The sequence below is a fragment of the Staurois parvus genome, unplaced genomic scaffold, assembly GCF_062004578.1.
Source record: "Staurois parvus isolate SC_StPar_1 unplaced genomic scaffold, SC_StPar_1.0 ptg000071l, whole genome shotgun sequence".
NCBI classification, from domain to species: domain Eukaryota; kingdom Metazoa; phylum Chordata; class Amphibia; order Anura; family Ranidae; genus Staurois; species Staurois parvus.
Window position 1 is genome coordinate 4,586,028 of NW_028317867.1, and position 23,236 is coordinate 4,609,263.

General features: G+C 40.0%; 1 protein-coding gene across 2 annotated transcripts in view; it reads left to right on the forward strand.

Annotated features, from left to right (window-relative positions):
- The window catches only part of PAICS (phosphoribosylaminoimidazole carboxylase and phosphoribosylaminoimidazolesuccinocarboxamide synthase), a 71,804-nt gene that overhangs the window by 33,964 nt on the left and 14,604 nt on the right, over positions 1–23,236 (forward strand). For both annotated transcript variants that reach the window (XM_089669282.1, XM_089669283.1), the window contains exons 4-7: positions 288–374; positions 6,419–6,889; positions 7,588–7,659; positions 11,988–12,181. In XM_089669282.1, coding sequence (XP_089525408.1) covers positions 288–374; positions 6,419–6,889; positions 7,588–7,659; positions 11,988–12,181 — 824 coding nt within the window. The remainder of the gene's footprint in view (positions 1–287; positions 375–6,418; positions 6,890–7,587; positions 7,660–11,987; positions 12,182–23,236) is intronic.

Sequence of the window (23,236 nt, forward strand, 5' to 3'; positions counted from 1 at the left end):
TCTTTCAATTGATACCAATGATGGGGCACCATTCCTCCCACTTATCCTATCGATGGCACTATTCCTCCCATTAGAACCAATGATGGGACATTGTTTATGCTCACTGATGCCGGGGCATTTTCTACTCCCAATGACTCCCACTAAAGCCTGAAGGCCAATAATCTGGCCCTTTGCTTAGAAAGTTTGGAGACCCCTGTACTAGACAGTTGCTGTCATTTCTAACTAACTATACAGTTATTACCAAGCATGAATATAATGTTAACAATATGACACCTGTTCATTTGTAGGCAAATTTCATGAAAGAGAGGAGCATGCTTTGCCTAATAGAGGAAATGCCGTAAAGACCCACATAAAAGAAGAATCAGCATCCCTAGGTGAGAACTTGTCATATCCTTGTATAAAGGTCAGTGATTAGCTATGTGGGATTATTTTTTTTTTTTATAGACACAGGCCTAATTATACATATATCCCAGACTTGTCACCCAGAGAGCCCTACCAACACATGTGGGCTTTTAGGTAATTGGAACACTGTGGCATTACATTATATAAACTTGCTTACACACTGCAGCTTTTTTTTATGCTTTCTCTCTGTCATCCTTGGTTTTCTGTTTGTGTTTTTTAAAGCTGATCTTACAAGCTAAAATAATACTTATATTAGATCTGTTTTACCTACCAAACGATTTGTAAACACAGCCCTGCAAAAGAGCACAGACAAATTGATGATTGATTTGGGGAAATTACAGTTTGGACACTTCATAGCTTGTGATTGGTCGATGAAGGGACAGCAGTAAACTCTATCTGCTCCTATCAGCATGTTTCTTGTCAGCACAGAGTCCTGCTGTTCAGTTTATTACAGGAGACTGATAACAAGGCAGATTCAGATGCTTATTTAGCTACTTAAACCAGTTGTGTTTAAAAATAAAATTATTTTTCAAATAAATATCTAACTTCATAATTCTGGACTTTAGCTTTCCCATTTTGTATCATTGTTTCTAAGATATTTCCCTAAAGCTTTGCCATAATGAATCATATTATTGCAAAATTGTCCTATGTATATACAAGGTTGCACTTCACAAATAAAGATTCTGACTGGACAGTTTTACAAAATTTCATAAATCTGTAGAGGTGCGCAATTACATTACGCATATTACACTGGACTTAGATCTTGTACCATTTGTAGTATAATTTTTTGCATAACAATTTTATATTCTTACAGTCTTTTTTTCTGTGGCTTGATTGTATATTTTCATACAGTCTTGCCACACCCAGCATGAAACAAACCATACAGGCAGACGTTTTATCTATATGGAAGATACGTGTATGTGGACATACTGATCTATTGATTCATTCATACAGTCTCATCCAGGGGTGGACTGACAACTCATGGGGCCCCTGTGTCCTTGCCCAAACTCAAAAAAGCCTATGAAAAAGGTACCAGGGGCATCTCATGGGGCCCCCTACTGACCCCGGGCCCTCGGGCAGTGCCCGAGTTTCCAAATGGTCAGTCCGCCCCTGGTCTCATCTAATTTTTATGGAACTGGATCTTCAGGACCTCATGTATAGTAAGATTCTAGTACATGCCTGAGCTTGTGACTGGGCTAAAAAAATACCAGTTCCCTTGGAAGAAAAAAAGTTAATATAGAGCATTTTTGTAAAGGTGCTTAGGAGTGTTTGCGTTTTTTTTTTTTCTGGCAGAAAACCAGAAGGGGCTTTATTCTGCCTTTAAACACTGAGTTTAAAATATGCCTCTAAACATCCTAATTTGCATGGACACAAATAATAACATTAAGCTGCTTCTACAGGCAATACCACAAACTGTAGAAGCAGCAGTTTTTAAGCCCAGTGTGCATGGACCCAGAACCTTAACCCCACTATGTCCAAATCTAAATGAGACAGGGGAAATACTTGGCCATGGGGACAAGCCCCTATTCTGTCTCTGTCTTTGTAAAATGTCATTTAATGTTACCCAATCCTTGGTTCTGTACATGAATGAATTTATAAAATTTTCATGGTGATGTAGTAACAAATGCCTAATATACTTCAGTCATGTGGTGTAATCATGAGGCTTAGGTCATATTTCATTGTTACCCTTCTTTAGTGTATAGGAGTCATATTCAGTTGGTTTTAAAGACTAATACAAATGGGTTATATGGTTATTATTATGGTCTGGCATCAAGCTTACAATGCATTTATAGGTTTCGAGGTTCATAACTAGGATGGTCACCATGGCAAGTTACATGTTATAGTGAGGTAGGCCTAAAGGAAACAAAAAGCCTCTACATTTTGTGTTCCTTTTAACCCACCTTCTCTAAAGTCTAGTACACATTCTCAGAAAATCATAATAAAAATACCACTTTCGAAGCGATCATAAAATAATCTGATCGTTGGTACACAGCTTTTATCTAAAATGATTTGAAGGGACAAGCATGAAACTTTTTCTGGTACAATACCAGATTGTACGAATTTCATTTAACCGCTTTTCAACTGCCCTATAGCAGAACTACTGCTGCACGGCTGTGCAAAATCACAGATATATACAGTGTTCAAAATAATAGCAGTGTGTTGAAAAAAGTGAATAAAGCTCAAAATCCTTCTAATAGCTTTTATTTCCATACACACAAATGCATTGGGAACACTACACATTCTATTCCAAATCAAAACATGAAGAAAACTATATCAAACTTGTGTTCCTCTAAAAAAATTGAAGAAAAGTGAATATTAGACTGTTCAAAAAAATAGCAGTGTTTGTATTCTTCTTTACAAACTCAAACATTCACTATATAAACTGAAAAATGTTTGAAGATTTTGCTTTCCTTTGAATCACTTAATGAATATTTAGTTGTATAAGCACTGTTTCTGAGAACTGCTGTACATCTGTGTTGCATGGAGTCAACCAACTTCTGGCACCTGTGAACAGGTATTCCAGCCCAGGATGATTGGACTACATTCCACAGTTCTTCTCTATTTCTTGGTTTTGCCTCAGAAACTGCATTTTTGATGTCACCCCACAAGTTTTCTATCGGATTAAGATTCAGGGATTGGGCTGGCCACTCCATAACGTCAATCTTGTTGGTCTGGAACCAAGGTGTTGCACGTTTACTGGTGTGTTTGGGGTCCTTGTCTTGTTGGAACACCCATTTCAAGGGCATTTCCTCTTCAGCATAAGGCAGCATGACCTCTTCAAGTATTCTGATGTATTCAAACTGATCCATGATCCCTGGTATGCGATAAATAGGCCCAACACCGTAGTATGAGAAACATCCCTTTATCATGATGCTTGCGCAACCATGCTTCACTGTCTTCACAGTGTACTGTGGCTTGAATTCAGTGTTTGGAGATCGTCTGACAAACTGTCTCCGGCCACTAGACCCAAAAAGAACAATCTTACTTTCATCAGTCCACAAAATGTTGCGCCATTTCTCTTTAGGCCAGTCAATGTGCTCTTTGGCAAATTGTAACCTCTTCAGCACATGTCTTTTTTTCAACAGTGGGACTTTGCGGGGGCTTCTTGCAGATAGCTTGGCTTCACATAGGTGTCTTCTAATTGTAACAGTACTCACAGGTAACTTTAGACCTTCTTTGATCTTCCTGGAGCTGATTGTTGGCTGAGTCCTTGCCATTTTGGCTAGTCTTCTGTCCATTTGAAAGGTAGTTTTTTGCTTTCTTCCACGTCTTTCAGGTTTTGGTTGCCATTTTAAAGCATTTGCAATCATTTTAGCTGAGCAGCCTATCATTTTCTGCACTTCTTTATATGTTTTCCCCTCTCCAATCAACTTTTTAATCAAGATACGCTGTTCTTCTGAACAATTTCTGGAACGACCCATTTTCCTCAGAATTTCAGAGAGAAATGCACTGTAACCAGCATGTACAACATTTGCTGCCTTCCTTCCTTAAATAAGGGCAATAATTGCCACATGTTTTTCAAAGAATAAATGACCTCACTAATAGAACTCCACACTGCTATTATTTTGAACATGCCCCTTTCAATTAGTGATTCAGTTACACAGAATCAGCAGCATGCATGTCATGACTGTTGGGTCTGTTGGATTTCTATTACTCTACTACACCTGCTAGTAAATTATTTGCCATGTAGAAATATCATTTCTACCAAAAACAGTGATTTATCAGTTTAGTGATGTTTGACTGCTATTATTTTGAACACAACTGTATGTGATTTTGTATCTCAGGGTGGGGGGTGTGCGTGCACGTGCCGCTCTACCTGCGCCGCCATTGACTGCTACAGCTGTTGATCACCGGGTCCCGGCAGGGGATTCCCCGCCAGCACCCGGCGATCATCGAGGAACACTGACAAGGGAGAGGTCTGTTTGTAAATAATACAGATCTCTCCCCTGTCAGCACCAGCATGCTGCTTTGTACTGCTCTGCACAGCATAACCCCTTCCTGGCCAGTGTCATTAGTACAGTGTCAGTGCTTTTTATTAGCGCTGATCACTGTATTAGTGTCACTGCGGATGTCAGTGGCAGTTAGTCAGTTCCCCCCCAGTGTCAGAATGCCTGCCACAGTCCCACTCTAAGTCCCTGATTGCCGCTATTACTAGTATAAAAAAAAATCCAGTATATATACCGCCATTTGTAGACACTATAACTTTCACATAAACCAAATAATTTACACGTATTGGGATTTTTTTTTTTTTAGCAAAGACATGTAACAGAATACATTTTGGTCTAAATTTTTGACGAAATTTGAATTTGGAGCCACCGCATGTGGACATTCTTGCTGCGAAGATCAACAACAAACTGCACTAATTTGTCTCCAGGTGCAGGGATCCATTGGTGAATGCTGAGTGATATACTGATCCATGGGATCAATATAAGCTGATCTATGCACTTCTTCAAAGCTCTTTCCTCATCTGTTCCACAGAATCAAGATGGAGGGAATGTTGGTGATTCTTATCACATTGAACTGGTCCAGGAGACTGTGGTACTTCGACTTCATCAGATCCTACCCCATAGGCCCTTCCAGATCATCCAGATCTCTTGTTCCAAGGGTGACTCTATTTCACAGTAGCTGGCTTTGAAAGCATAGTTGTTAAAGCCTAGGTTTCGTAAGGAAGGGGGGGCCTTTCTGAATCGGTAATTTCAACGCTCCTGAAAGCTAGGATGTCCACATCACGCAAGATATCTTATTAAAAGGAAGGAATACTTTGGTGCAAGGTTATACATTTTCATCACAGTCCCTGACTTTTCTACAAACCAAACTGAATAAACAACTTGATGATGAAGGAAAAAAGAAGTCCGGATGGCTGCACTACTGTCAGTTGCCTCCACAACTTAAGGTGGAGCGGTTGGGGGTGGCATAAACACAGCCTGACTGGAAAACTCCCAGGGCATTACTGCTCACCTCCACCATCACAGGTATGAACTCTTTCTCTGATTCAAACCGTCTCTCATTCTCTTTCTTTCCCTTGATGCAGTACCCTTGAGCTCAGCATTTGAGGCTCACTCCTGTGGTAGTGGAGGCGAGCAATAGTGACTAGGCCTCTCAGCAACATCCTGGCAATGTCCTGGGAGTCAGGCTTCAGGAGGTATGTAAATGGTTTACACCTATAACAAGGGCATTATTCAACTTTAGTTAAAGCCACACACTTTGCTTCTATCTTCAGATGTCCTTTACCTGCATAGGCAGTTTTTGGGTAAAGATGAACTAATCCTTTAGTCTTTTAAAAGAAGAACTGTCTAGGTTACCCTTTAGCCTTTGATCATCTTCCAACTGTCCATTTTAGTGCAGGTTTGACAAAGGTCCAATTTGTTGCCTGCTTTAGACAATAAAGACAGTTCTCCCAACAGAAATATTTGAAATTTTATGTGCATTGTTTGGTTTTGCTGAAAAATGCTAAATCTGTAATTGGAATAATCTCTGATAAGAAACTGTGGAAGCTACTTTAAGAGAAGGGGGGCCTTTTTCCAGGATGCCCCCTCTAATGCTTTCAGCTAAGCCAGCTCTTTAAAAAGAAATACTTTGTCTTAGACTTAGTCTTCTGATAGATTATTAAAGGTCTCCATGGGCCTTGGTGGTAGCATTTTCCACTTTCCCCTACTACAGTTTTGACAGGCCTTGCTAGGTTTTAGGCAAAGCAGTGTCACTTCACCCATAGGTACAATAAATCCACCAGGATGAGAGTGAAACTCTGAAAAGAATGTTCTGAATTGCTCCATAGCACCCCATTAGGTTCAAACCTTAAATGGTACAAGTAAAAAGGATGAAAAATACACCGTTGGCTTTTTTGGGGCAACACAAAGAGCTGATAGAAAATGTAGTTTAATCACACCTCTCATATTCCGAAATCTCATCCAAACTGAGTAATGAGTGGTACATGATGAAATTGGTGTCCAAATGTCTAGTGTATATTCACCTACCATGTGAATTGTAAATCATATACCATAATTTATTTATCCAGATGACACCCCAAAAGTGGATGATGACCCTGACAATGACTTCCGAGTAGTGACTCTAAATGACACAGGAGGGGGCAGGAACTGGAGCGATTATGAAGTTCAGTCTCTGCTGCACATCTGGTCCGATGAGAAGATATCCCGTCGGCTGGATGGTACCTTCAGGAACAAACAAGTCTTTGAGGAGATCTCACTCAGATTGATGGAGTTTGGGATCAACAGAGACTGGAAGCAGTGCAGAAGAAAGTACAAGAACCTAAAATACGAATATCATTGCATTCAAAAAGACGAAAATAATGAAAACCAACGTACAATGAGGCAGACGGTAAAATTCTTCAATCAGATTGATCACATATTGCGACATCTTCAAAAAGTTCCAGCACAGGCTGTTGAAGATGAACCATGTAGTAGTGTCCCAAACCAAGCAATCTGCCAAGAGGAGTTCAGAACAGTTAGTGGAGCACAGAACCTCTCAGGTAAATATAATATTTTTTTGTATTACATCAAAGAAGGTTGACCGTATGCAGCTTTATAATTGCAAGCAAGGCAATAGATTTAGGCATCCTTTTTGCCAATCAGATGATGTACAAGAGCAGGATAAGAAGTATTTTGGAGTGTCATCAGCGCTGGTTACCATGTGTAAAAGAAAGTCTTCAACGATCTTGAGATATCTGTCTGCAACTGATCACTAATCATGCAAGTTAGGAGAAACCCATTGTTTTCATTAAAAGGCTAGTACAGGGTGCGTGTGTATAATATCATATTAGATTATATATACAGTTTGTGTACACACACACACACACACACACGGATCACTACATGAATCTAAAATTCATACACTTTCTTTTAATTTAAAAATAACAGCTTAGCAGCTACACAGTATTTCTTTTTGTGAATTGAACTTTTGTGGGAAAAAAGTATTAGTAGACAAAATGAGTGGAACCAATTCCATCCACCTATGTAATGGAGAGGATGCAGCATTTTGACCGAGATCCTATGCCACTACTGAAAAGCACAGGTCAGTATCTTCTCCCGATTGTGGCAGTGGCTTGTCTATCCCATTCTTTCTCTTTAAGTAATGTTGCTCCTCCTCTTACATTGATTTGGTACAGATTTTTACTTGTCATTTTGATCTGTAAATCTGATTCTGAGATCTATTCTTGTATTTAAACAGAAGAAGAAAATTTAGTGAAACTCAGTAATCAAGCATTATCTGCGCAACTAAAGCGAAAAACCTCCCCCAATGGTAAGACAAGTTTCAGTTGTTTAATATAGATCAAGAAGATCAACACCTATTCTAATGCTTAAAGGACCACTGTTGCACAATATGTTGTATTATGAAGAACTATATATAGTCAATACATGCAGTTCAAGTATATTGATTTATTTTTTCTTTATTTATATTTCTTTCTTGCCCATTGAGGGACCTGGGAAGTCTTTAACTTCCTGGCTATACTGTCTACATGAAGATTGACCACTGGCAATCCCAGTAGCCAAGCTCAGGATAACCCCTTCTACTACCAGCATTCCTCCATTTTTTGCTGGTGCCCTAGGGAGTATGAACAATATTTGTCTTCAGCTCTTTTGTGTTAAAGACTAATCGATATATATATATTTTATAGCACTTTTATATTCTTCAACCTTTACTTCAGTCAACAAAAAAACTAAGTCAGTTCAGGATATCCCTTCCTACTATCAGCATGCCTCCATTTTTTGTTGGTGCCCTAGAGGGTATGAACTTTTTTTTTTAAAAATGAATAAAAAATTTTTGCTAGCACTCTTTTATTCTTTTACTTCAGTCAACCGATTATTAGCCTTGTATCCATTTTGTGAGTATTTTGTACAGAAACTGTCTATTCATACTGTGGATCTGGCAGTGTTCCACCTTAACAAGGTACTTGTTATTGCAGTAGAGGACACACTTGTCTATAGTGACCCAACCAGAAAGAATTTGAAAGCTGTGTTCTCATTGGCAGGTACTAACCTTCATTTACTTTTGTGACCTTTTGTTCATCAACCCATGTCTGACTGGTCAAAAGCTCTTATCACTACTTCAGTGGATCCTTTGCTTAAAAAATGCATAGTGCAGATGGCTGTAGCACTACATTTCAGCTGTGACAGTTTGCTGGAGGCCTCTTGTCTCATTTCTCACATGTGACTCATGTTGGTACATATGTGTGGGACACTTTGGCTAAATTCTGGATTGCAGAACCCTTGTAAAAAAAAAAAAAAAAAAAACATTTGATCTGCATGGCTTTCAAGGGACAATGACTGTTCGGACCAGGTCTTGACGACATTATCAAAGATGTTAATGGTGACCAGAGCACCCATATTTCTAAGTGGGAAAAAGTCTAAATAATAGACTGCAAATTCTTCTCCTTCTCTTCACGTTAACAACTATCTTTCTTTTATCCACTTCCTTGACCTCATTGTCAAAACCATCCAAGCCTAGCTCACCCTCCACCAACAATCCTAGTACCAAAAAGTATGCCAATCTCTGGACAGACCAGTTCATTTGTTGCCAGGGCCCAGATGTCCCAGACTTGGTGGCTTGGGAATACAGATCTGGAGTCTATCCTTACTGTCTTTTTGAGGATCTTCATGAAAGATACCAGCCTTTTGGACTGGGGGGGGGGGGTCCTGGCTCCCCTGGGGGTGCAGGCGATTTGGTCATCAAAGTTCCGTCCCTTGAAGCTTTTTTTTCTCCAGTGATCCTTATTGCACCTGACTGGTCCAGATGAATATGACACGCTGACCTGGTAAGACTCCTGGCAGATGGTCCATGGGCACTGCCAGATCATCAGGATCTTCTCTCTCAGGCACTGATTTTGCCATTAAGGTCTTTGTACAGTGGATCCCCTATGTGGCTACCCCTGTCTGTTCCTTGGTGGCTCTGTAAGACTTTTAACCTGGTTCTTTCTGTGCTTCAGAAACTGCTGTTTGAACCTATTAGAAACATTCCTTTATTTATTCTCGCCTACAAGGTGATGTTTCTTGTAGCTATCACTTCTGTGAGGCAAGTGTCTGAACTGGAGGCCTTATTCTGCATAGAACCCTGTATGACTTTGCACAGGGGCAAAATGGTATTGGGGCCCAGAAGCTCCTTCGTGCCTAAGGCAGTTTTCTGCCTTTTATCCCAAGTCTTTTTCCATCCCTCTGTTCAGCTCCAGTTAACTAAAGGAAATTCCCTCAATTGTCTTTGATGTGGTTTTGGCTGTGTGAGTCTATCTCTCAGCCACAGCTTCTTTCAGAAACAGTGATTCCCTTTTGTCATTCAGGGTTGATCCTGTAGGATACACTGGCTACTTGTTCCACCATCTCTTGGTGGTTCAGGCACACTGAGGTTGGTGCAGCTGTACATGGTAGCCAGTCAGCTTCTAACTTTAGCTTGATAACTTCTTGCCGATCGCGCTATAGCCGCATGATGACTACAGTGCAGTTGACTAGTTCTGGGAGGGCGTCTATTGACGCCCTCCCAGAACCCCGCCCCCTGCAAACCCTCGTGGCATGCATCAGCCATGCTCTATGATCACTGTGTCTTTTTGACACTGCTGATCACAGATTGAGGTAAAGGGCTAATCACAGCGGGCCCTTTACCATCTGATCAGCTATGACCAATCACAGCTGATCACAATGTAAACAGGATTTTGCCTGTTATCGGCAGTCCTCTCTTCACTAAAGCGGGTAAGCAGCAATGCACACAGGGGACATCTACACTGATAACCAGGGCACTGATTATCGGTGCAGCCCTATCAGTGTCCATCACTGCTGCTTTTTAGTGCCCATTATGACAAAAAGTCCTTGGAAGCGAATTGATTTCTCTGCAGAGCTGCACCAGATTTTGCATGCTCCAGTGTTAGTAAATCAACTCCATCATCATCCAAGCTTATGATCTTTCATCTATGAGTGTTTCTTGGGCTTTTTCGGTATCAAACAACTGTTTCCCAAATTCGCAAGGCTGACAACTTATCTTCTGTTCACACATTCTCTAAGTTCTACAAGATGGATGTTTCAGCCTCATCCAACTCCAGCTTTAGATGCAAGATTTTTTAGATGGCTCTTTGAGCTGCATGCAGTCTGAAGTTCTCTGTTTTCTTTCTCCTGTTAGTTTGCTGTGTTACCCATCCCTCAGTTGGACTGCTTATGAATGTCCCACACATTAAAGAGTACCTGTGTCCCTCCAATAGATATAAAAAAAAAAAAATAGGATTTTTGTGCTCCATCGTAAAAATCTTCTTATAGAGTCTGTTGAGGAAAATAGGTCTCACACCTGTGTGTTAATGACAATGTTATTGGTACTGCTTTACTACAAATTAAGACATGCTGGTAGAAGGAGAGGTTAATACTGGGCTACTTACAGTTTGATTCCATTGTTAAATTTTTCTGTAGGCAGCATTGTTACTGGAAGGTTAAAGACCTTCAGTGCCCCTCAATGGACTACAAGAAAAGAATTTTAGGGTGAATACAAAAATCCAGTTTTCTCACCATTTAACTGCAGACCAACAAAAGTAAGGGAGAAGATAAATCATCACTATGTTTTTTTTTTCTCCTATTTTAAAGGTGTTTTATCAACTTGCTTTGCATAGATATGTGGGAAAAATATATTTAAAAAATCTTATAGTAAATTTAATAATTTGAAGTGCAACCACTTACAATTAGAGTGTTACAATTTGCCAGTCTGTCCCTTTTAATATGTTACAGTTATATGCTGATAGGCCAAATTAGCAAAGAGCTCCAAGATACAGTTCAGTAAAAAACACATAAACGTGTATATCTCTTCTGGTCCTAAAGCTGAGATCCAAGAAAATTGAAAATTCTCCCTTGCAGTGGGGCTACATCTGCAATGCAAGCATTACCTGCTCGTTTACATCTAGCAGGCATGGAAGAGTAGATTTACTTACCTGACAGTCTGCTCCTATAGGCTCCTCTGGCTGCTAGACTGGTCCCTGCAGCTTCTTTTCCCCTATGCTTTGGCTGTCCTGGTGTCAACACCGATACAGGATCTATATCCGTGTACTGGACATGAGGACACAGAGGGACAGTCCACTACCGGAGCATGGAGAAGTGCCATCTGCCAGAAGAGCGGGGGATTGGGTAAGTAAAATTGCTTTTACAACTCCATAGACTAAAAGAGCAGGCAACCCTTGCAGTGCAGGCGCACCCCCACTGCAAAGGAGAATTTTCAGGTTTTCCACAGTTGAACAATAACAGAATGTCAGTTATAGCTCATCTCTACTACACCATCAAATGTCAACTGTAATGAAATTACTATAGGTAACAGCACTACTACTTTCTTCAATGTTTAGAGAAGAAAACTGCATCTGTCATCTAGTGCTAACCGCCAAAGACTTAATGCTGAACTAACATTTTGAATGGAAAATCCAGAAGTAGGAAATCTGGTGACCCTAGCAGGTTCAGAAAATCAGTCAGCGAATTCCCCCCCCCCCCCCATCAAAATCCACCTATAATGGCTACTTACATAATGTCCTTTTTCATAACTGACTTTTAGTCATGAGGATCTTGTGTTTGAACCAAGTGTGAAATTGGAATGTTCCTGCATTTTTTTTTTCATAGAACTTCATTGTCCAGATCAAAAGAAGTATGCATGGATTCACACTCCAACAAAACAGTCATATCAGGATTCTGCTGTTAACACATGTGAAATTCCTTCAGTAGTAAAACTGATCAGTTCTCCTCAGAGTCATGACAGTCCTTGGAAGCCTCAGCCAACAGACGGAGTATTAGGACAGCCAAGTGTAAATGACCAGGTAAGATTGTGCCATGTTATCACATGTACCCGTAGAGCAGGGTTACATTAGCACTTTGATGCTGCAGATTTTCTTTTTATTGTTAATTTCTGACTGAGCTGATGACTGCAGTGTGATCTCTGCATGGGGAGTCTGAATGAAATGGTCTGATGCTGTCAGACATGCAGCATTTCACAGAAAAACCTCCTTTAGTCTGACTGTCATGTGACTGTAAACTTGGAACAGGATTACATTGAACTGCATTTAACAATTTCATAAATATGGGCATAAGTACTAACAAGTGTTTTAATCACAGATTTGGTCCTGTCAGTGCAATTTTGAGTGGGTTATGATCTCTGTACATAGGACAGGAACACACAAAATTGGAGAACTATCATCTTATATGAGAACTTGGATGCCTTGTTGACAGTGCGTGGTTTACTGAATTTAGATTATTCAGCGGGTTCACTTAGAGAACAACTGTATTTTATGTCCATACCAAAGGTGAAATAGGAAATATAAGACCAGGGAAATGTGAATGGTTGTGGGCCCTCCAAGTTGTGACACAGGGGATCTGACACAAGATTTTCCAGTTTCCCCTTTTAAATATTTTGAGGGTATGTGTACTCTGCCATCTAATAACTATGTTTCTAATCCTTTTTAATAGTCTTATTTCTAATAAAAGAAAGGACAGTGCTTCTTCATTCAGGTCTCATTTTTTTGCCAGTCTGTCCACTTCAATGTTAGCATTGTGTTTGGTACATTGAATTTTCTTTCATAACTTAAAACTGCAGCATGCTGCAGTTTTGGTCCTGCTAGTCCCTTCTTTTTTTGTGTGTAATTCCTTTATTTGTGCAAAATACATGCACAAAGAAGGCAAACAGAATGCCGACTTAATAAGTACACAGGGTAACAGTGCAGATGTTAAATGTTACATTTTACACAAAAAGGTGATAAAAGTTGTCATAGCCAAAGAGAAAGGCTCATGTGATGGAATTAGATTATGCCAAACACAACGGCTTATAAAAGAAAACATGAACAGGTCAAGGTAGTAACAAAAATTCACCTCGAGGTATAAAGGGTACGGCAAGCACTAAGATAGGGTGAAGCTGACTAATTAACTACAAGGTTGTAACAGCAGTATGGGTGACGTTTCTGGCCCTCTATACATAAACAGACTGGCTGCAAAAAAGAAAAAGAGGGGACTTAGGACTGCTGGTCCCTTCTTTACACTACAACAAGTGTCCATTTTCATTCCTTTTTTTTTAAAATCCGTCTTCATTCATTTTTTTTTTTTTTAGGTTTGTGCAACTTCCAGTGAAAAAAAGCAGCTAGAAAAAAGGATTGAAAAAGGAATGAAGACTGAATGAAATATGAAGCATTGTTTAAAAGAAGAATTAAAGATTAAATTATTAAAAAGGATTAAAAACAGCAATAAATTTAAATTGCCGTCCTTTTTTGTAGATAAAAACGAGCCTGCATACCCTTGCAGTCTGAAAACAAAAACGGTTTTAATTACTATGGACAAATGTCTTCCTTTCCTTTGCAGCTAGTGTAGCTGCCACATGTCCCCTCCACAACTTATGGTATGATAAATCTTTATTTTGGCAGTAGATATAATTATGCATTCTAATAAACTGGTTTTTTTTTCTCCAAAAAACGTAGGTAACAAAAGCAATATTGATTAATATTTATTTTGGCCTAGGCTCAGTTCATATATTCCATAAACAGAAAAGGGTTGTGATTAAACTCCATTCCAGCACTATATGTTGTAAGAAATGTTTCACAAAAAGTCCTTGGAAGCCAATGACCTCTCACTGTTATGTATAGTTATGTTGGTCGACCACCCACTGTTATGATGGGTCTTCAATTTCTATTTATTTCCATTGACTTTGATTACCTTTTGAATTTCAAATGCTTTATTCTAAAAATACTGTTTAACGGAATCCTATAGTACAACTCCACTTTTGCAGCCACATTGGGATAATTGTTATATGTTCTCATTCACATAGCAAAATTTACATTTTTAGCAAAATGTACAAAACTGAAGTTATCACCTGCTACATTAAGGAGGGGAATAGTGAATTAAAGTGAAGTGGTACTAAACTATAAGAGCTGATTCAAACATGTGCGGTGCGGTTTGAAGGTCCGGTTTCACAGCTATTTGACACAGTAGTTGTTCATAGGTTCATGACAGGATTAGCTCAGGATCTTATCTTGTTCACACATATGCGGTTTAGAAACGGTTCCCATAGAAATCAATAGCCTGTAATCTGCACCTGAACCAGACTGCACTGCTCAGAAAACGAACATGACTCTTTTTAAAACCGCACTGAATCCACACCGCCAGTGCACCGGACATATGTGAACAGGCACCATAGAAAGCAATATTTTTTCACATGTCATGTGGATTGGATGCGCATATATGTGAATGGGCACTAAATATTTTTTACGTTGATACATTCTCTGCATTAGGCCCCATTCACATGAAGGGTCCAGTTTAGGCCTGTCTATTTTTCAGGCAGATCTGATCAGACCCTTCCTTTACCCCTATGGTCCGGCAGGTGTAAATAGACTTCTGTTTTTTTTACACCCGTATACCTCCAAAACGATCTGGTCTGCTACAAAAAGGAAACAAAAAAAAAAAGTCCATTCCCTTCTGTCTAGGCTGATCAGATCGGAGGGCAGCCAGGTATGAACAGACAGCTGAGTCTTTACTCCTGACCGCCCACAGAGCAGAGGGGGCTCTGTCTGCTCTACATGAACCGACGGACACAAACCTATCATCTGCCCTCGCTGCTCTGGTCAGCAGGGGGTTAGCGGACAGATCCCCCACTGATCTATACAGAACCTGCCCATGTGAAAGGTACCTAATGGTTAAAAGTCCTCACTACCTGTCCTACCCCTGTCCCTAAACACTTACCTGGCCCCATGTCACCGCTCCAGTACTATAAAACATAAGGAATGCTGCGCTACATTCAAATCAAACAAATTGTGAATGTGGGATCCCAAAATATCAAATCAAAAAGTGTGACAATATTAACAATATTGACAATGCAAATATATACGTGCTTGCTGATAATAACAAAAATCAAATAAATCACTCAAAAGATGTAGAAACACAAAAAACTATATCTATATGTATGTGCATGAACAAAAAATATACACATACATATAATTAAATCACACGTGCCTATTGTGAAGTGAAAAAATAACCATAATAATGGTACACGCAAACTAATATCTCAAAGTCCAAAAAATATAAAATATTGTAGGTGAACAAAACAGTAAACGGTGCTTCCAAATTATACTGTTAGTGACCACAAGTGAAAAAAATCGTGCAGGTTTCTGGGTGTATATAGGTCTACGAATCCAACCACCTTCTGGATTAGCCTCTCACCTCATCCCTTCGACCCTTGCGGATAAAAGAGCAGTAGTGGATCCCTCTCACAGATCCTCCAGGCACCAAAGCACTCCAAGACAGCTTTCAAGATGTAATATTCCCACTATGGCTCTTCTCCAGGAAAAGTTGTAATATCAATCTCTCAGAATGAGACAAAGGAATCCTCCCATAGTGTAGTATATTTATTATACCATAGGAACATGTAGCATATTTTAAATAAGAACTTACGTAGCAGCCAGTCCACACTAAAGCCTCATGCTTTCAGATGAGGATATATCTGTTGGGTGTACAGCTGAATGCACAGGTGTACCAAGATGGCCGCCACGAAGAAGTCACATGACATTGTGACGTAACGCGTCGGCGTAGCGCGGTGACGTATTTCCGGCGTGGCGGCCATCTTGGTACACCTGTGCATTCAGCTGTACACCCAACAGATATATCCTCATCTGAAAGCATGAGGCTTTAGTGTGGACTGGCTGCTACGTAAGTTCTTATTTAAAATATGCTACATGTTCCTATGGTATAATAAATATACTACACTATGGGAGGATTCCTTTGTCTCATTCTGAGAGATTGATATTACAACTTTTCCTGGAGAAGAGCCATAGTGGGAATATTACATCTTGAAAGCTGTCTTGGAGTGCTTTGGTGCCTGGAGGATCTGTGAGAGGGATCCACTACTGCTCTTTTATCCGCAAGGGTCGAAGGGATGAGGTGAGAGGCTAATCCAGAAGGTGGTTGGATTCGTAGACCTATATACACCCAGAAACCTGCACGATTTTTTTCACTTGTGGTCACTAACAGTATAATTTGGAAGCACCGTTTACTGTTTTGTTCACCTACAATATTTTATATTTTTTGGACTTTGAGATATTAGTTTGCGTGTACCATTATTATGGTTATTTTTTCACTTCACAATAGGCACGTGTGATTTAATTATATGTATGTGTATATTTTTTGTTCATGCACATACATATAGATATAGTTTTTTGTGTTTCTACATCTTTTGAGTGATTTATTTGATTTTTGTTATTATCAGCAAGCACGTATATATTTGCATTGTCAATATTGTTAATATTGTCACACTTTTTGATTTGATATTTTGGGATCCCACATTCACAATTTGTTTGATTTGAATGTAGCGCAGCATTCCTTATGTTTTATATTCACTTGATCACTGGTATATGATTTAATGCTAGCAGCTCCTTTGGGATTTATACACTTATTCATTTGATTTATTATTTTTAAATACACATTTGGAGCGCAGGAGGGTCACACCACTACCGCTCCAGTACTGTCTTTGGATCCAACACCACTCGTCTCACTTTCACAAGAGTGGAACCATAGGCACCTGCTGCTGTCATGCAAACTCCTGTGAGAAGAGAACAGTGTGGCTTACTATTGCTGTGTGTGTTTATGGACACCTGGTGCTTCCTTAGACCATAGCTTGCTAGAGGAAGCACCCAAAGGAAAGAGCAGCAGCCTTTCTGTGCAATATGGTTGCACAGAGAAGGTTAGTATAACCTCTTTTTTTTTTTTTTTTTTTTATTGGAAAATTAAAATAGCCTTTGGTATCACTTTAATGCTTACCTTGATTAACCCTGTTTGGGTTGGCGCATCTCATTATGAGTTGGTAACAAGATTTGAACACAGTCATTCCGAACAAAACTCTCAAGTCTTGGATCATGGATTGTATGTTCATGAGAGGAAAGTGAAGTGCCGGCCATCAATCATTGACTAAGACCCGCTGATTGGCTTGTGCTGCGACTAATCACAGCACAGCGGGGGGCGGCAGGCGCGTGTGCCCCCTACCCAGAAGAGCTGGATCAGGTATTAGATACGTGATTCAGGGCAGGAGAGCCACTGTGCTGCTGTGCACGTAAGTGATTCAGTCATCAAGCAGTTAATTATGTGGAATGTATGTTCCTTGCTAAAGAACATTAATTTTTTTATCAAGCTATTATGGTTAAACTTCCACTTTAAGTGAAGACTGCAGTACATATTCGTACAAAATAGTGGATTTATGAAGATTTCAGGGACAAGCTGTGCAACAATAGGCTGGCCACACAGTAAAAATCTCCAGGCAGTCTTTTTATAGGTAAGCATACATAATATGGAGGGGAGGCAGGAAAGAATAAGGGCATGTTCACACTTGATTAAATTTCTAACTCTTACCAAACGCTCCTATGGCTTTAGTATAGGCATTAATGAGCAAAAATGGGCGTTAGACTGGCTTTTTACAAATGCCCTATGTGCAGTTTTGAAGTGTTTGATAAGTGTCTGACAAGCATTAAAACCACACCACAAACTAAATAAACTGTAATATTATTAACACTGTAACAGCACCGCAAATGCCCCGCAAACGCATGCCAGTGCTTTTGAGGAGCGTCACTATAGACTTGAATTGGAGGCATTGAAAGGCTTCAGTTTTGAGGCGACGCTAATGCTTCATGTTTTGATAATGTGAACAGCTATGTGTGCGGCCCATAATATCGCTTGCATAGGCATTTGAGGAGCGTTAAAAACACCCCTCAACTGCCTGCTCTCAATAATAATGTGAACTAGGCCAAAATGAACTTATCCTTTTAGCAACAACCTAGGGCAGGGCTAATGTCTTGAGCAGCTCACTATGTACTCCACTAGGATATGTAAAATGCATATCTAAGAAGGTTACTTACAGACTCCAATTAGCAGCAGCAAAAGTAACAAATTTGTTACATGAGTTTGACTTTGCAATAAAAAACTTTTTTTTATGGAGGTCAATAGGGGGTCACAGCTGGATTATCTAGAACGTTAGGGTTATATAGCTACATTCAGGAGATTGGACACTTGCAAACAAAGCTGTACAGCCCTGGCCAAAATTTTTGAGAATTACACAAATATTAATTTACCTACAAGGAAACATGCGCAGTCATCCTTGCTTTGCACAAAAAAAAGGGATTCACAGGCAAGGATATTGCTGCTACTAAGATTGCACCTAAATCAACCATTTATCGGATCAAGAACTCCAAGGAGAAAGGTTCAGTCTTTGTGAAGAAGGCTTCAGGGTGCCCGATAAAGTCCAGCAAGTTCCAGGACTGTCTACATAAAAAAAAAAAACCCTGAATGAATCGATGTCATTCAGGTAAATGCTTGCTTATAGCAAAGTAATTCTTTGCTATAAGCAAATTGTGTAAAAAAAAAAAAAAAATACTGATCACTTCCCCTAAGTAGTACAATGTAACATTGTAACATTGTACTACTTTGGTCATAGTAAAATATGACAAAAAAATCGTAAAAAAAGAAAAGAAAAATTTAATAAAAAATTAAAAATAATAAAAAAAAAATATATTTTTTTTTTCATACTGTCACCAGTCAGTGTCCCTGTTCACCGCCATGCCAGGTATATGATGACGCTGTACTGCACTGGTGACAGTATGTAAAAAAAAATAGTGAAAATAATTTTTTAAATTTTTTCATTATGACAAAAAAAATACAACTTCAAAAAACTCGCCATTCCTCTTATGAAGTACGTCGGACTGTCTACTCTGCAAAAAGGAGTCATTTGGGGGATATCTGTACTATTCTGACATTCTTGGACCTCAAGAAATTAGATTGGCTGTCAGTACTTCAGGATTGATCAATTTTCAGATCTATCCCATAGTTTGTGAACTCTATAACTTTCCTACAAACTAAATAATACATCTTAATTTGGGTTATTTTCACCAAAGACATGTAGCAGAATACATCTCGGCCTAAATTTATGAAGAACAATTATTTATTTGTAAACTTTTATAACAGAAACAAAGAAAAACGTGTTTTTTTTTCAAAATTTTTGGTCTTTTTTTGTTAATTTAGTAAAAAAATAAAAACCCCAGCGGTGATTAAATACCACCAAAAGAAAGCTCTAGTTGTGTGAAGAAAATGATAAAATTTTAGTTTGGGTACAATGTTGTATGACCGCACAATTGTCATTCAAAGTGTGAGAGCGCTGAAACGTGAAAAATGGCCTGGGCAGGAAGGTGTAAAAGTGCCCGGTATGGAAATGGTTAAAGACTAAATCGGTGTCATGGACAGACTGTATCTGTGGCTGGCAGTGTCACAGTTGCAGTGAGTGGAGGATGATGGATCCACACTCTGACAGATCCCAGCCTGGAATTCCTCGGGCAATGGGAGGAGATAAAACTGGCGCTCCTAGGTGGCAATGCGCCCTAGGCAGCCGTCTAGTTGAAGCTACTTTTCTGTTATTTCCCACTGCATTCTGGGATACAGGAACCTCCACTGTCTCTCCCCCAATGCCCAGCTGACACTTCATAAATGCTTCACTAACATGCTACAAATGCTGTATGTGCAGTTATAGAGCATTACCATTGAAATCAATGGAGGTGGTAGATGCCTCATGAAAGCAACATGCTGCCTATTTTTTAACACAATGCAACCATTCCTGTGTGAACAGTGCTGTGTCATACCATTGTATTATTCATAGAAGGCATTGAGGGGTGGCCATGAGGCTTTATAAATGCTGAATAAATTCCAGATAAACACAGGGTAGTGACACATGTGAATGAGCCCCAAGGCTCCTTCTGGGCCAGTCCACACCAGATGCAGTTCAGTGTGTTTTTTTAACTGTATCAAAAACGCTTTGATAGTTTGTTACATGGTTCACACCAATGCGGTCTGATCCAGTTCCAGAAAAAAAGAGCATGCTGCATTTTTTCTGCACTGAACTGTACTGTAACACAGTAAAATGCATCAAAAACGAACATGTTTTAATTTAAGTTAAAGAAAAAGAGAGGAGAAAAAATGAACCAGAACGCATCAAAAACACGCTGGAACGCGTCAAAAACATGCATACAGAAACGTATCTGGACTGTGTTTCTCTGGTGTGAACCGGACCTCTGTGCAGCATGCTAGCAGGGCTGGCTTTTCTTCTCAGGCTGAAGGCCCATTTACATGTCCGCAGTGGGATGTGATAAGCAATCCTATTGATTTTGACAGATTGAGTTTCCAATTGGTTTCTCACCTCAAAAACATCCAGATCCGTCTGTATGTTCATTTTAATACATTTTTGTTGCATTCCTGATGCTTTTTGTTTTGTTTTTTTCACTATACTGGGGTTCAGTTCAATTTTGATGCGGTTTGCTGTGTCCCAGTACAGTTCTGTGCACGAAAAATGCAGCATGGTTTACTTTTTTTTCTGGAACTGACTGCATTGGTGTGAACTCTAGCATTGCAACCCATATAACCTAGTTTGCATGAGTTTTTGATGCAGGAAAAAAAACACTGCACTGAATGTGGTGTGAACAGACCCTGAGGGCCGGTTCACACTACATACATTTGAGTGCGCTTTTTTTTTCTTTTTGCATAAAAAACAGAAAATTGTACCATACTTACCGTAATTTTCCTATCCTGGTGCCTATCCATGGCAGCATACCTGCGATAAGCTCCATCTTAGACTCCTCCCTCGGGACCAGTGAATATATAAAAGAAAGGATTAAGTTACCTCCAGCATTCTCTGTAATATAGAATACCGAGGACAGGATCGTATGCTGCCATGGATAGACACCAGGAAAGGAAAATTACAGTAAGTATAGTACAATTTTCTGTTTTCCTGAAGCCTCCATGGCAGCATACCTGCAATAAATAACTAGCTCAAATGGGTGGGATCATGCTTAGAAAACATTTTTTTCAAAAATAGGATTTTCATTTGGATCAGGCAACGGCCGCTCTGATAGCTTGTCTGCTGAACTCCACAGACGAGAGCTCCTGGGTTCACTCTGTAGCACCTCATAAATGTGTGTTGGGACGACCACGTAGCTGCTCTGCAGATGGTCTCGCTGGATACATTTGCTCTAGCTGCCCATGAAGTGGAGACAGACCTGGTCGAACGTGCCCTGATTGAAGAGGACAGCTCCAATCCCCTGCCCTGTACGCATTATGAATTAACTTGACTATCCATGAAGCAGTTGTTCTTGATGAAACCTCTTTTCCCTTGTTTTTGCCCCTGGGGATGACAAATAGATTAGAAAAGTCCTTAAAAGATGCTGTAGCTTGAAGATAGCACCTTAGCACACTGGCGATGTCGAGCTCATGGAGGGTACCCGATTCCGGGTCTGAAAAGGTTGGCAGAGCCCAAAGTTCTGAAAGATTGGAAAAGAAAGAAACCTTTGGAACAAATCCGTTCAGTATTCTAACTTCCACCCTATCTGGGTAGAAAGTAATGTGGGCTTAAAGTTCTGATACTCTTTTACCAGATGATACTGCTATTAGGACACTTTTAGAGTCAGATTCCACAAAGAGGCTGATTCAGACGGAGAAAAGAGTTGGTTGGATAAAGCCTCTAGGACTACAGACAGATCCCAGGTGGGAAAATATTTTTTTAAGGTGGACGTATCTATGTAACGCCTTTGAAGAATTGGACCACAAGCGAACCTTCGGCCCACCTCTTGTCTGTTGCCGCAAAAATTGCTGCCACTTGCACCTTCAAGTTGCTCAGGCCTAGACCTAGGTTAAGGCCTGCCTGAAGGAAGTCCAGAAGCTGAGAAATGGAGAGCACATCTGGATTGAATTTCCTGCTATTTGCAAAAGCTTTAAACTTGTTCCAAACCTTGTCAAACATATTAATTGTAGAGGGTTTTCTGGCTTTGAGCAGAGTCAAAATAACTTCCAAAGAACATCCTAGGGCCTGGAACCTCTCCTTTTCAACAACCATATGTGAAGATTAAACTTGTGATGATTCGGATGTGTGTGCTGTTCCTTACACAGAAGAAAAGGTACAAGTGGGATTTTTACTGGTGAGCGAATACTGAGGAACATCACTATAGGAAACCATGGACGTCCTGGCCAGTATGGTAGGACTGCTATCACTGTTGTGACTTCTGTCAGAAATCTTAAAAGAAATTTTGAGATAAGAGGCTGGGGGAAGCCCATGGCTTCAACCATAAGGCCCGCTTTGCCATTACTGTATGCAGCACAGATCTTGCACAAGATCTTACTGTATTGATAGCTGCTTCACCAATGAAGTCGGCCGAGAGCTTGAGCTCATACAGAGCCTTGACTATTTCTTCCTTGGGAACTCCCTGTTGGATAGCCACCTCTATGTTGTCCACCCATACTCACAAGGCATTTGAAACCGATGTCAGCGCAATTTCTAGCTTGCAGGCATTTCTGGCCATCTGCCAGGCCCTCTTTAGGTCAAGATCTATTTGTCTGTCTAGGGGGTCTTTAAATAAAGTGGAGTCATCCATAGGTAATGTTATGTTCTTTGCTAAGTGGACCACCTCTGCATCCACTACCAGTGGACCATCCAACTTTCTGGAGTCTGCTTCTGACAGTAGATATAGCTTACCCAGGCGATTGAGAGAAAATATTTTCTGTCTTTTTCTCCTTCTATAACATCCCTGAGTTCATTGATCAGAGGAAAGAAGGAGATTTGCTTTCTAAGACATGGGAAATAACTCTTTGATTCCTTTGCTGGGGAATCCGTTTCTTCCTAACCAATGGCAAGCTTGATTTCCTAGACATAAGGCTGAACCAGGGAAAAGCTAAAGACGGAGGGATCTGATTCATCCAAGGAATTTTTTTCCCCTGATAGTCTAGACAGTCGGTCTGCTACGATGTGAGAGGATTCGCTAGAGCAGTGGTTCTCAACCTTTCTAATGCCGCGACCCCTTAATACAGTTCCTCATGTTGTG